Here is a 14,521-nt window from a genome sequence, read left to right as displayed (position 1 = left end):
GGATGTTGTTTACTTTGTCTGGCCGGTGGAGGCTAATAAACAATGCTTTTATGGATCTTGTGAAATGTGAGTGGCCTGGTATTATTAACTACATGGTATATGGTCATTAGCAATATTACACTATATACACTTTTTTTCCCTCTGGCACAACTGTGGAGCAGGTTTGGAAGTCTTTATCAAGAAGTGAGTGGAAGGATCATCCTAGTCCTGTATGGTGGAATGGAGGTCTGGAGGCTGTAGAGGGGGAGTAGGATCCCTAAAAGGCCTACTATTCACCAATATCTGGTGAGTGCAGTTTATGTTGGTCACAGCACTGGTGGATGGTGGAAGCACATATCATAGGAGAATAACCATAATAATTTTTTGTTGAAGCACCATTTTGGAATAAGGCTGTAACATAACAAAATGTGGCAAAAGTTAAGCGCTGTGAATACTTTCTGGATGCACTGTATACTCAATTATAATTTAAGAAAATCTCTATGCAGAATTAAACCATATCAGCAAGACCATCCATGTAATATAAAACCATATCTCCTTTATTGAACACAATACAAGACAGTATAAAATATTACATGAGTGGTCTTACTAGTATTGTTTAATTTTTACATAGAGATTTTTAGAGTAGAGTCTTAAACCAAGTTTTTATGATGGAGTATGTTCTATAGCAGGTCCTGTGCTAGGATCTCTGCTTCTGATAGAATTGGAGCTAAAAGGCTCTTTCTGGTTCAAGCAGCTGGTTCCCTGATGACAGACTACAGATTACAACAACTGCCACTGTACTGAAGCTGATGACTCCTGGGATATGTGAAACCTATATCCCAAGAAGCTTCAGGAGCAGAGAAGATGGGGTGTGTGTGTGTGTGTGTGTGTGTATGTATATATATATATATATATATATATATATATATATATATATATATATATATATATATATATATATATATATATTATTGTACGTACGTACATACATACATACATACATACACAGTGCCTTGAAAAGAAAATTATTCATACTCCTTGAAGTTTTCCACATTTTGTCATGTTACAATCAAAAATGTAAATGTATTTATTGGGATTTTATGTGATAAAAGTGGCACATAACTGTGAAGTGGAAAGAAAATGATAAATGGTTATAAAATATTTTTACAAATATCTGAAAAGTGTGGCGTGCATTTGTATTAAGCTCCCCTGAGTTAATACTTTGTAGAACCACCTTTCGCTGCAATTACAGCTGCAGGTTTTTTTTGGTATGTCTCTACCAGCTTTGCAATTTTCAGCAATTTTCAAGTCTTGCCACGGATTTAGGTCTGGGCTTTGACTGGGCCATTCTAACACATGAATATGCTTTCATCTAAACCATTCCATTGTAGTTCTGGCTGTATGTTTAGGGTCGTTGTCCTGCTGGAAGTTGAACTACTGCCCCAGTCTCAAGTCTTTTGTAGTCTCTAACAGGTTTTCTTCTAAGATTGTCCTGTATTTGGCTCCATCCATGTTCCCATAAACTCTGACCAGCTTCCCTGTTCCTGCTGAAGAAAAGCATCCCCACAATATGATGCTTCCACCACCATGTTTCACGATGGGGATGGTGTGTTCAGGGTGATGTTAGTTTTCTGCCACACATGGCATTTTGCTTTTAGTCCAAAAAGTAAAATTTTGGTCTCATCTGACCAGAGCACCTTCTTCCACATGTTTGCTGTGTCCCCCACAAGGCTTATCGCAAACTGCAATCGGGACTCTTTATGGCTTTCTTTCAACAATGGCTTTCTTCTTGACACTCTTCTATAAAGGCCAAATTTGTGGAGTACATGACTAATAGTTGTCCTGCAGACGGATTCTCCCACCTGTGCTGTGGATCTCTGCAGCTTCTTCAGAGTTACCATGGGCCTCTTGGCTGCTTCTCTGATTAATGCTTTCCTTATCTGGCCTGTCAGTTTAGGTGGACAGCCATGTCTTGGTAGGTTTGCAGTTGTGCCATACTCTTTCCATTTTCGGATGATGGATTGAACAGTGCTCCGTGAGATGTTCAAAGCTTGTGATATTTTTTCTATAACCCAACCCTGTTTTAAACTTCCCCACAACTTTATCCCTGACCTGTCTGGTGTGATCCTTGGCCTTCATGATGCTGTTTGTTCACTAGTGTTCTCTAACAAACTTCTGAGGGCTTCACAGAACAGCTGTATTTCTAATGAGATTAAATTACACACAGGTGGACTAATTTACTAATTAGATGATTTCTGAAGGCAATTGGTTCCACTAGACTTTAGTTAGGGGTATCCTAGTAAATGGGCTAAATAGAAATGCACGCCAAACATTTCTGATATTTCATTTGTAAAAAATTTTGAAAACCATTTATCATTTTCCTTCTACTTCACAATTATGTACCACTTTGTGTTGGTCTATCACATAAAATACCAATAAAATACATTTATGGTTTTGGTTGTAACATGACAAAATGTGGAAAATTTCAAGGGGTATGAATATTTTTTCAAGGCACTGTGTATATACAGTATCTCACAGAAATGAGTACACCCCTCACATTTTTGTAAATATTTTATTATATCTTTTCATGTGACAACACTGAAGAAATGACACTTTGCTACAATGTAAAGTAGTGAGTGTCCCCTCAAATTAACTCAACACGCAGCCATTAATGTCTAAACCGCTGGCAACAAAAGTGAGTACACCCCTAAGTGAAAATGTCCAAATTGGGCCCAATTAGCCATGTTCCCTCCCCGGTGTCATGTGACTCATAAGTGTTACAAGTTGTCAGGTGTGAATGGAGAGCAGATGTGTTAAATTTTGGTGTTATCACGTTCCCCTGGGGGGGTATATATTTAATTGTACCTGTTAGGGAACCTTTAGGCCCACCTCCTTTTTGGCTACTTTATTTTTCATGCCGCTCAACAGTAAAACTCCTTAGTCCAAATTCTGGGAAGAAGATGGGGGGAGAAGATTTAAAATCCCCTCCTTCCCGAACTCCATATCTCCAATGACCTGTGCTTTACTGCTTCTTATCTTCTTCTCTTTTTGGACCCCCTAGGTAATCTCCCCCTATCCATTCATATTACCATACAGTTCTTTCACTTAAGTATAGTATACATAGTTAACTTGGCCGCTCTCACTCACCCTCTTGTTATCTTCCTTCTTATGCAGGCCAGCTTCCTTATTTCCTTCTAGTTTCTGTTTGTTCTGTATAGTTCTCTTTTTCATTTTTTCAGGGGGAGATACGTCTGCTCCTTCCTAGGGGTAGAGAGGGGAAACTTCCCCCCCCCCCTCCCCCCTCTAGGTCCACTTCCGCCTCGGTTTTCCATCGTCAATAACCCTCATACCGGTCTGCTATGGAGAGCCGGCGTCCTCCTTCAGACAGGGGCGCCGGCCGGCTTCTCCCCTTCCCAGCACTCCTCTGTGGCAGGTCACGTGCTCAATCATGTCCTCCTGACTCCGGGCCGCCCATTGCGTCAAACAGAAACCATCCCTCGACAGCGTCCACCACTCGTCCCGCGACCCCCGCACTCCACAATCTCTCTCCAGACTCACCTCTTCCAGGTAGGTCTAACTGCAGTTCATCTCTCGATGGGGGATTTTGACAGGTTTCCCCGAGGGATAGACGGCAGGTTTGACGGAGAGCTCTTACATCGAGCTCTCCCTCACCGTCATGTGCTTTTCACAGATGAGAGCAGGTTCATCCTGAGCACATGTGATAGACGTGAAAGGGTCTGGAGAAGCCGTGGAGAATGTTCTGCTGTCTGTAACATTCAGCATGACCGTTTTGGTGGTGGGTCAGTGATGGTCTGGGGAGGCATATCTATGGAGGGACGCATAGACCTCTACAGGCTAGACAATGGCACCCTGAGTGACATTAGGTATCAGGATGAAATCCTTGGACCCATTGTCAGACCTTACACTGGTGAAGTGGGTCCTGGGTTCCTCTTGGTGCACAACAATGCCCGACCTCATGTGGCAAGAATATGCAGGCAGTTCCTGATGGATGAAGGAATTGATACCATTGTATGGCCCCCACGCTCGCCTGACCTAAATCCAATAGAACACCTCTGGGATATCATGTTTTGGTCCATCCGACACCGCCAGGTTGCACCTCAGACTGTCCAGGAGCTCAGTGATGCCCTAGTCCAGATCTGGGAGTAAATAGCCCAGGACACCATCCGTTGTCTCATTAGGAGCATGCCCCGACATTGTCAGGCCTGCCTACAAGCACATGGGGGTCATACAAACTACTGAGTACCATTTTCAGTTGCTGCACTGAATTTCAGCAAAATGGACTAGCTTGCTAACATAATTTTTACACTTTTGGGGTGTCTTTGAATTCAGTTCTCTGTAGTTCGATAATTTTCATTTCCATCAAACAATGGGGCATCCTTACATTCCTAACACATTACCCAGTCCATATCAGTATAGATATCCAGCATGATATTTTTCCCCATTGAGTTCTGATGTGTTTTCAAAGTGTTCCTTTAATTTTTTTTGAGCAGTGTATATTAATAAGGATATATACAGTATATATTTAATTACATAGTTAGATTTACCTATAAATGTTAGTAACCAATTATATTCTGTGTATCCAGAATATGCAGTCCTTTTTTAAAGCAATCCACTGAGCTGGCCAGAACCAACTCTTGAGGGAGTCTATTCCACATTTTCACAGCTCTTACTGTGAAGAAACCTTTTCGTATTTGGAGATTAAATTTCTTTTCCTCCAGATGTAAATAGCACCTCCTTGTCCTCTGTGATGACCTTTTAAGGTGAATAACTCTACCCCGAGTTCACTATATGAACCACTGATGTATTTATACATGTTGATCATGCCCCCCTTAATTTCCTCTTCTCAAGAGAGAATAAATTCAGTTCCTCTAATCTTTCCACATAGCTGAGCTCCTCCATGCCTCTTATCAGTTTGGTTGCCCTTCTCTGTACCTTCTCCAGTTCCCCAATGTCATGTTTCACTTGCCTGTCATATGCCTTTTAAGTGTTTCTATATTTTGTTTCTGCTCCTCTCTTTCCTTTGGTTTAGTTAATGCTGTATAGATAGCCCACCCCTCTTCCCAGTAATGCATTACAGCTCTAGCCTCATGTCATGGAGCAGGAAACATTATGATCTTTTGACCTATCGAATGTTCATTGTTGTAAGATTCTCTCAGTTTATGGAATAAACGTCACAAGATCTACAACATGTCTTTTCAATTGAGTCACTGATGGTGGTATCCAACTGAGGTTGAAGTTATCGATATCTCATCACAACTGTAAGTTGTAGAGATCACGCTATCAATGCTTAGATTGGAGAGACGGAACAGTCAAAAGATCTGTGGAATGCTTCATATGATCCTTGCAAGTCAAAGTATCAGTGAAATGTCTTTATAAGAATCCTTGCTAGCTAGAATACACAGTGAGATGTTACATGGATACTGGATATAACCACTATAGAGAGTGCAGCCACCTCTACACAAGTCTGTACATGCCTCCAAGTATATCCCAGCATAACACTCATCAGTGTCAGGACAGATTATTGATGTGAATGTTTTACAACTGCAAGTTTATTCACTGCATCTGTATGCATTACCACATAGCTTACCTGTGAACTTCTAAAAAAGAAAAAGAAAACCACCTGCAATAATTGCCTAGGAAACGTGAACTCATCCACAGAAAAAGTGATTACATTTCTCTAAACTTTCTATCAACCCCTCTCCTTGCTAACATGATGTTTCAGGAAAGTAACATACAGTCTGGGGAAACTAATACACAACCACAATCAGAGCTTCATCCAGAGCAGTACTTAGATAAAAGAGAAAAACGCTTAAGAAATCCAACCTGGAAAGTGCAAGAACATCTCAATGCTGACCAGTTAGAATTGCTGTCTAATATTAATGACTTCTGGTCTAATACTGTTAAATGCATGTCTGCTCTCTCCCAACAATCTCATGAGCCAATACAACTAGAGGGGGCTATCCAGCAATTGAATGTTGCTTATGAGAATTATCAAAGACTGTGTGTTAAATATATTGCTCTATTAAAGTGGTACACCACTCAAAGGTCATTGAAAGAATTAAGGAGTTTTGAGGAGCTCAATCTTGAAAGACAATTTAGTGGTGCGAACAAAGACAAAGGCAGAAGTGAGAATAACACAGCTCTATGAATCCAGATCTTATCACTCTGTGTCTACTAGACGCTCTTCAAGATTTTCAAAATCCCTGCAATCAAGGTCTTCTACACTGTCAACAACTAATAAAAGTCCGTGATGATGCTGAAGCTTCTAAAATTCAGGCAGCTTTTGCCCAAAAGAAAGCAGAAATGGAGGCTCAGGCCGCACATAAGAAAGCAGAAATGGAGGCTCAGGCTGCACATAAGAAATCAGAAATGGAGGCTCAGCCCGAAGAAATGGAGGCTCAGGCCGCATATAAGAAAGCAGAAATGGAGGCTCAGGCTGCATATAGGAAAGCACAAATGGAGGCTCAGGCCACACAAATGGAGGCACAGGCCGCACATAAGGTAGAAATGGAGGCTCAGGCCGCACAAATGGAGGCGCAGGCCGCATATAAGAAAGCAGAAATGGAGGCTCAGGCCACATATAAGAAAGTAGAAATGGAGGCTCAGGCCGCAGAAATGGAGGCTCAGGCCGCAGAAATGGAGGCTCAGGCCGCATATAAGAAAGCAGAAATGGAGGCTCAGGCCATACATCAGAAAGCAGAGAGAGAAGCTGAAGCCACATGCCAAGGAGCAGAAATTGAAGTTTTGGAAAAACAATGTGAACATGCCACAGCCATGGCAAGGTTAGGGGTCTTAGAACAAGCCATTAGTGAAAACGAAAGAGACAACAGTTCCAGACACTCAGTTGTATCTTATGTCTCAGATTCTTCACACACCTCTCCAGAATGTCAAATCCCTGTCACAGCAGCCAAAGTACTCAAAGTCTCTTCTCTGCACCTACTGTACCTCAAGACGATTTGCCCTTATATCCTCCAATACATCAGACTGCAGCATCTCAGCTAGCCGTAGACACTGGTGTGTATTTAATAGACCGTCGATCTTACTTTGGCACCAACAGAGTACCTCCTAGCAAACGCGCTACTCTACAAAGCAACATGCCAATGGACTTTAAGCTAGCTCCGGCATTGAATGCCTTAGCAGCAACATACGTTCCTAAGTCACTCCACGTAAGTCCACCAACCGTCACAACCAACTCTGTTCCACCTGCAGTCATGCACCCAAAATCGGAAAGCACGGACATGTCACAGTTTGCTAAATACATGCTCCACAGAGAGCTTGTTAAGACAGGCCTCACCAATTTTGATGACAAGCCTGAGAATTAAAGGCTGGAAATCCACTTTTAAGGCCACAATGAGTGAGTGACCTAGACATCAATGCCACAGAGGAATTACATCTACTCATCAGATGGCTAGGTCTGCAGTCTACTGAATGCATCAAGAGACTCAAAGCAGTTCATATTGACAACCCTGCTGCATGCCTTAATGTTGCTTGGGGCAGACTTGAACATACCTTTGGCAGCAAAGCTTCCCAAGGATTTCTGCTAGCGACAATCTAAAGTTTCAAGAACTCAGCGATGTTCTATTAGAGCTTCAACTTGCTAACTATGACATCAACTTACCTGGTCTCAGTTACCTTGACACCTTCATTCACCTTTAAAATTCACCTTTAAAATATTACAACGGCCAAACCAGGAGAAGGCCAGCTCATCCCATTTCAGAAGGTCTGCCTGCAAGAAAGGTTGAAAATTCTGAAGGAAGACATTAGATAAATTGGCGGGTATATTTGTCCCGAGGTATTTTAGGGAATGGCTTTCCCATTTAAATGTGGATGAAGGCTCTTAAGCATGGATTCTGGTATAGAGACATTCAACGCTTCTGATTTTTGGAGATTAACTTTAAACTTGGAAAGAGCCCCATATAGTTTCAATTCTTGCAACAAAGAAGGCAGTGAAGTCACCGGATTGGAAATATAGAACAAATGGTCATCAGCATAGGCCGCCACTTTGTGTTGCAGCCTCTCCAGACCCCCCCCCGAACCGCACTAATGTTCGGGTTGGAGTTGGCATGATGGAGAAAAGGTCCTAAGGTAAGTACAAATAGTAAAGGTGACAGGAGGCAACCCTGTCTGGTGCCGTTAGAAATTGGAAAAGGGTCAGATTCTAGACTATTCACTCGAACAGTGGCAGTGGGGTTAGTGTATAAAGCAGCGACCCACCGTAAAATGGGAGAGGGCATCCCAACATAGCATAGTGTCTCCTGAAGGGACCTCCAGTCTACACGATTGAACGCCTTCTCAACGTCAGTGGACAAAAGCATCATAGGGACACTAGATCTCCTAGCTTGCTCAATAATATTTAAAGTATGGATAGTGTTGTCTCTAGCTTCTAGCGTCGGTATGAAGCCAACTTGATCAGGTGCAATGAGACGTGGCATCAGCACATTCAGATGCGAAGCCAAGATTTTTGTAAAGATTTTAAGGTCACAGTTCAGAAGGGAGATAGGCCTATAACTGGAGAATAATAGGGGGTCCTTATCAGGTTTCGGAATTATTGTGATGGCAGCCCGTAACAAATCCTCAGGGATGGCATGTTCTTCTAAAATAGCATTAAAAGAAGACAGGAAATGAGGCGCCAAGCAAACACAACATTTTGTAATAAAGCAGAGCAAAACTGTTTGGTCCAGGAGCCTTCCCTATTTGGGTAGAGGGTATGGCCGCAGCAAATTCCTCCACTGAGATGAGTTGAGAAAGTGACTCCTGTTCTTGGTTAAGGGTAGGGAGGTTAGCGTCATGGAGGTACTCTCGAATGAAAACCAAGGAAGGGCAGGTCGAGGAAGTAGGAGGGACCGGGTCTATATTACAAAGTTTTGAGGTAAAATTCTCAGAAGGCCTTCATCATATCCGAAGAGGTATGGAGTTTGGTACCAGCGGAATCAAGCATGGTTGGGATATAAGACCGAGATCACCTATCTCTCAACGCATTAGCTAATATTTGACCGCACTTGTCACCGTATTCATAGAACGTTCGGCGTGTATTAAGCAAAACCTGCTTTACGTTACAGAAAAAATGGTCCCTGATCGCTTTCCGAATCCGCACCAGTTCCGCCTCAGAAGCACGGTCTGGTTTGTCTTTGTCGCTGTTCCAGGGTATGAAGTTTCGTCATATAGAGTCTTGGCACACTGTTGTTTACGAATATGGCTGAGCTTTATTAAAATACCTCTAATGTAACATTTGTGAGCAGTCCACATAGGGGATTTTCCACTGAGTTCACGCTAGGTGCAAAGATGTTAGTTCCCTCTGAAGCTCTTTAGACAAGTCAGGATCCTTATGGAGACAATCATTGAGGCGCCATGAAGGCAACCAGGGGGTCACATTGGATGGGACTAGTTCCAAAGAAACTGGCGTGTGATCCGAGAGTGCAATGTGGCCTTTATCAGACTTAGAGATCATGGGTATCGTCCGATGTTCTGTCAGAAAAAAAGTAAATTCTAGAGTAGGAGCCATGTACTGTAGAATAAAAAGTATAATCGCGCTCTTGTGGGTGCAGGATCCTCCAAATATCGATTAATTGGTAGGTGTGTAAAAGGTCTCGAAGACTAAGTTTATCTTTCTGAAACATATGGACGAGCCCGTCGAGTCCTCATGGGGGTCTAGAGTAAACCTGAAGTCCCCTCCTAATACCAGAGTACCCTCAATGAAGGACTCCAAAACACATAAGAAAGGAGAAACTGCCAATCAAGGGTTTTTGCTATAAGGATACTCGTTCCTTTAGATTTAGACATAGGAGATGGGCAATGGTAAGCCAGACTGAAATGTTTTTATCGGTGAGTTTTGGGAAACGATCCGCACAAAAATGGGTTTCCTGGAGAAAGGCTACCTGCACTCTGCGTCTCCAAAGTTCAGTGAGACAACTGGAGCGCTTCTCAGGTGAATTCAACCCCTTTGACATTCCAAGAATGAATCTGAGGGCCATGGCAGCTAAAAGGAGTGCAGCCAAGAGTGCCCGCCTCCCATACCCAGAGGAAATTTAAAAAAAAAAAGGGGGGGGGGGGAGGGGGAGAAAAGGGGGCAGAAAGCAGAAAAAAAGTAGAAGAAAAGAGAGAACATTAAGAAGACCGTCTACAGAGAAAGTTTCCTAACTAGGAAAGCTACTGCCACCAGGGCAGAGTAACCCTAAAGTGGGCTCCCCACATCAAAGTGACCTGGCCAGGTGGGCTCCCCATATCAGTAGTAGTCCAGATCCGGAAGCCCAGCATGATATATCAACAACAATACGTGTAAAATAACATTAACCTGTGGTAGTCCCAGTAGGGGAAAAAGGTAATTTGCAATGCTATGGAATACAGAAAAACTTACAGGCACAGTCAACAGTCAAACATACTTGTAGACATACCTGCCAACCTAAACAGGTACTAACATATCCAACCCTACAAAACAGCAGGACAAACTCATGGGACAAATGTTTGTCGCAGACAATTGCAAATTTCCACAGCAGAGTACAGTAAGGACTATAGTTACTGTGCAAAAAGGAAACCCCAGGTCCACGCTTCCAGCCTGTGGGGCAAAGAAGGACCATGCAATAGAAGCAAGGAGAGCGAATTCTGCCCTCGGCAGGCAGGGCAGCAAGGATGCAAACCCAATACGCCCACGCCTCCAATAGAGGCCAGCACTCCAGGTGCAGCACCGCACCCCAGAAGAAGGCAGCGTGTGCTCTTGGGCAAAGACATCTCCGCAGGCCACAGGACAGGCACGTGGACCAAGGTACACAGGTGGAGTGCTGCCCACTTTCAGGATATTAAATCATAAAATTAATAAGTGACTTCTGGGTACTTAAGCTCGGACTCATATACCCGGAGAGATTGTATATTGTATTGTAGTGTCTATATGTTTAGTCTAAGTCCATTCCCAATCTGTATGTAATTGCACTGCGTGTTGGCAGATTGCATGCAGATTGTAAAGTAGCAGATCTGCCAGATGGAGATTGTGTGGTGTGGCCCAGCAGACCAGTCTGCGGACAAACTGTTAGGTGGTGGCAAGCTACCAATTGTTGTGTGTCTGGTGTGGGGGGGTGGACAGTGGAAGAGTGATTAACTCTGGGGTTCTAGCTCGTAGGATAGCTGGAGGAATCCTAGAAGGGTGTGCCAATTGCTAGACTGCTCCCCCACCCTTAGAGTGCACTAGATTGTATATAAGATTCGTATTTGCCTGTGTGTGGTAAGCCAGCTGGATTGGAGTTGAGTCTCCCTCTAGTGGTGGCCAGAGGCAGTGTGGGCTTTGATAGTGTATCACGGCCAATCTTATGTGCTCAAAGTCCCCTTCATTCCCTCTTTACCCCCAGTCATGAACGTACAACGGTTAGCTAGTCACCGTGGGTGTGCGTTTTGATCCGTGACACCATAAAAGTACAATTGTAATATTAATGTTATGCCTACGTAATCATGTGTATAAAAAAAACTTGAAATGTACTGAATAAACAGAACAGCTATTTGTAATGATGCTGAGTGAATCTTTTTGTGCCCGTTCTCTACTGCAATAATTATTATTAATTTGGAACCACTAATCATTATGAGGATAGGCGTTGCCAATCTATAACATTTTCAGTATTAATGCCCAGAATGCCCCCTCCCACACTGGCGACCCCAAGTCCACCACCTCTGGGAGATGTTAATTTGTAGACGAGTAGACTAAAGAAAAAAAAACAGACAATGTAAGGATAGATAGATAAAATGAGAAAAATCTGTGCTTTCATGCTTTCAACCTCTGATAAAAATCGACACAGACATGGTTGTAGCTGTGGGTGGGTTCAAGGTACTAGCCTCATCTTGGATAGTTTCCTTCACCTGCTCCTCCTCCTGGCTGATGTACTGGCCAGTTGGATGTTGTACTAAAAAGAGTAAACATTACAAATTAAAAAAAATATATATTTAAAAGAAAAATCCCAAAAAAGTTTAAAGGATAATTAAAAAAAAAATGGTAAAAAAAAAAAATAATGTAAACAAAAAAACCTAAATTTCTTATGAAAATTTTTTTTTTCTAATCCACTGCTAGAACCCCCCTCCCCCCCACTCTAAGAAATATAAATTAAAGATCAATTTACTCAACGTGTAATGGAATCCCCCAGGAAATCAAGCTCTGCTGACATATGGCATGGCTTGTAGGTGATTGGGGCTCTACTCCTCTGCCCTTCCATTTCCTTATTGTAGTCTCTCCGCACACGGTCATGCAGGGACTTCCACCGCTTCTGGAGGATTGAAACTGAAAAAACCCCCACAAAATTGTACATAACTAGACACACATCAAAAATGTAGATAAAGATAAAATCATGCAGACATATGCACTTGCTCCATCTTTTGGCTGTGTGTAAAAGCCTCCCAATCCTCAGTCTGTGACAAATTTCCTCCCTTATGTTCCTTTTTAATATGCTGTCCACATATTTAGAATGGGACTTATCCCAAATTTGGGGATGCATTTTGACAGTTGTGATAAACTGTGCTAGCTCTCATCCATGACCATTGTCTTTCTCTGCAGACATGAGGACATCAGGGTGGGTGGGTCAAGGTCACAGAGAGCTTCCTATATACACATGATTTCCTGGACTGTCATCTAAAAAAAAAAAAAAAAAAAAATTCCCTAAACTTGACACAACTTTTTTTTTTAAATTCTTTCTCCTGAACGTGGTTTTGGTGCATTCCGATTTCTGCCTCTAAACACTCCTGCCTTCAAATGCTAAACGCCTGTGTGTGCATGAACACATGGGATAACATAGAAAAGTGTTCAGGGGTTTCAGGATTAAACACCAAACGCCTAAAATACTGTGAAGTGTGCATGAGCCCTTAGTGGTACAGTAAAAGGTACTCCTTTTTTTTTTTTTTTTTTTTTTTTTTTTTTTTAATCATGAACTATGAAGCATTGTGGATGACAGCAAACATGTAATTTTATAACATAGGTGTCTGCATTCTGTTATGCAACTATTATCTGGTATGGCTTCAAAGTTTGAAGAATTGCAGAGGTTAATGGTTAGCTAAGCCGACATTTTATATTTTCTCTCTGCAGTGAAAATGAAGCCTGTTATTGTTGTTCATGGTGGTGCTGGTACAATAGTACAGGAGTATGACAAAGAGTACCGTTCTGGAGTGAAGAGAGCAGCTCTCCGAGGTTACGATATATTGAGACAAGGTGGAGATGCAGTAACAGCAGTGGAAGAAGCTGTGGTGGTGCTGGAAGATAATCCATGTTTCAATGCAGGTGGGCAAACTTTACATAATATTGCATAAAGAGGAATAACATTTTTAACAGTATGCTCAATTCAAAGATTTGATGCATGTGTTTTTATACATTACATGATTTTTTTTTTTTAAGCCATGTGACTGTGATTTCCAACTTTCATTGACCGCCATTGCTGAAAATAAGTGTCATGGTGAATAACTATCTTTCTAGCCTGTCATCTTTGGACTGTTAATTAGAAGCATGTAACTTTTTTTATGAAGGTTTCAATCAGTGTTTGTTTTAAAGATAGTGTGGTTGATTTCTTAAAACTGGATAGTGTGTGGTGCAGCTCTGTATAGAAACTAATTAGCTTCCAGATCTATTTTAATTGAACAAGCTGAAGTTAGAAGCTGGTTGGCTGTCATGCACAGCTACACCAAATTTTGCACTTTCCAGTTTTAGTAAATCAACCCCGTTGTTTCTGGGTGTGAATGTACTGTAAGTAGATTGATGACTGCAGCCACACATACTGTATGAAGGCTGTGTTTTCTGCTTAGTAATATTGCACAGTGACTGTTACTTTGTTTTAGTGCAAGTAGTGACTGGTTGAAAACTATGCATTCTGTATAGGCCAAATAAATCTGCCTGATGAGAGTAAATGGCATTGTTCGTTGCAGTTTATTTAACCACTCACCTACAGGGGATGTATTCCCCCTTCCTGCCCAGGCCAATTTTCAGCTTTCAGTGCTAGTGCACTTTGAATGACATATGCGTGGTCATGCAACACTGTACCCATATTACATTTTTATAATTTTTTTTGAGACCGAGCTTTCTCTTGGTGGTATTTAATCTCCGTTGGGTTTTTATTTTTTGTTAAACCAAAAACAACTGAAAATTTTGAAAAAACATTTTTTTTCTTTAGTTTCTGTTATAAAATTTTGTAAATTGAAAATTTTGAAAAAAAAGTTCTTAGTTTCTGTTATAAAATTTGGTAAATAAGTGATTTTTCTCCTTCACTGATGTGCGTTAATGAGGCTGCACTGATGGGCACTGAAAGGCATCGCTCATATGGCACTGATAGGCGGCACTGACTGGCACGGATAGGTGGCACTGGTGGGCACTGATATGTGGAATTGATGTGGCACTGATGGGCACTGGTATGTGGCATTGATGGGCACTGATATGTGGTATTGATGTGGCACTGATGGGCACTGGCAGGTGGCATTGATGGGCACTGACATGTGGCATTGATGGACACTGATAGGTGTCACTGATGGGGCTATACTGATCATCAGGGCACACTGATCATCAGTGCCC

General features: G+C 42.0%; 1 protein-coding gene across 4 annotated transcripts in view; it reads left to right on the top strand.

Annotated features, from left to right (window-relative positions):
* Window positions 1-14,521, top strand: part of ASRGL1 (asparaginase and isoaspartyl peptidase 1) — a 107,576-nt gene that overhangs the window by 56,313 nt on the left and 36,742 nt on the right. For all 4 annotated transcript variants that reach the window (XM_089681344.1, XM_089681343.1, XM_089681346.1 and 1 more), the window contains exon 2: window positions 13,052-13,243. In XM_089681344.1, the coding sequence (XP_089537470.1) occupies window positions 13,052-13,243 (192 nt within the window). The remainder of the gene's footprint in view (window positions 1-13,051; window positions 13,244-14,521) is intronic.

This window comes from Staurois parvus, unplaced genomic scaffold, assembly GCF_062004578.1.
Source record: "Staurois parvus isolate SC_StPar_1 unplaced genomic scaffold, SC_StPar_1.0 ptg000264l, whole genome shotgun sequence".
Lineage (NCBI taxonomy): Eukaryota > Metazoa > Chordata > Amphibia > Anura > Ranidae > Staurois > Staurois parvus.
The sequence above is the reverse complement of the archived record's forward strand: the minus strand, read 5'-3'. Positions and strand labels throughout refer to the sequence as shown.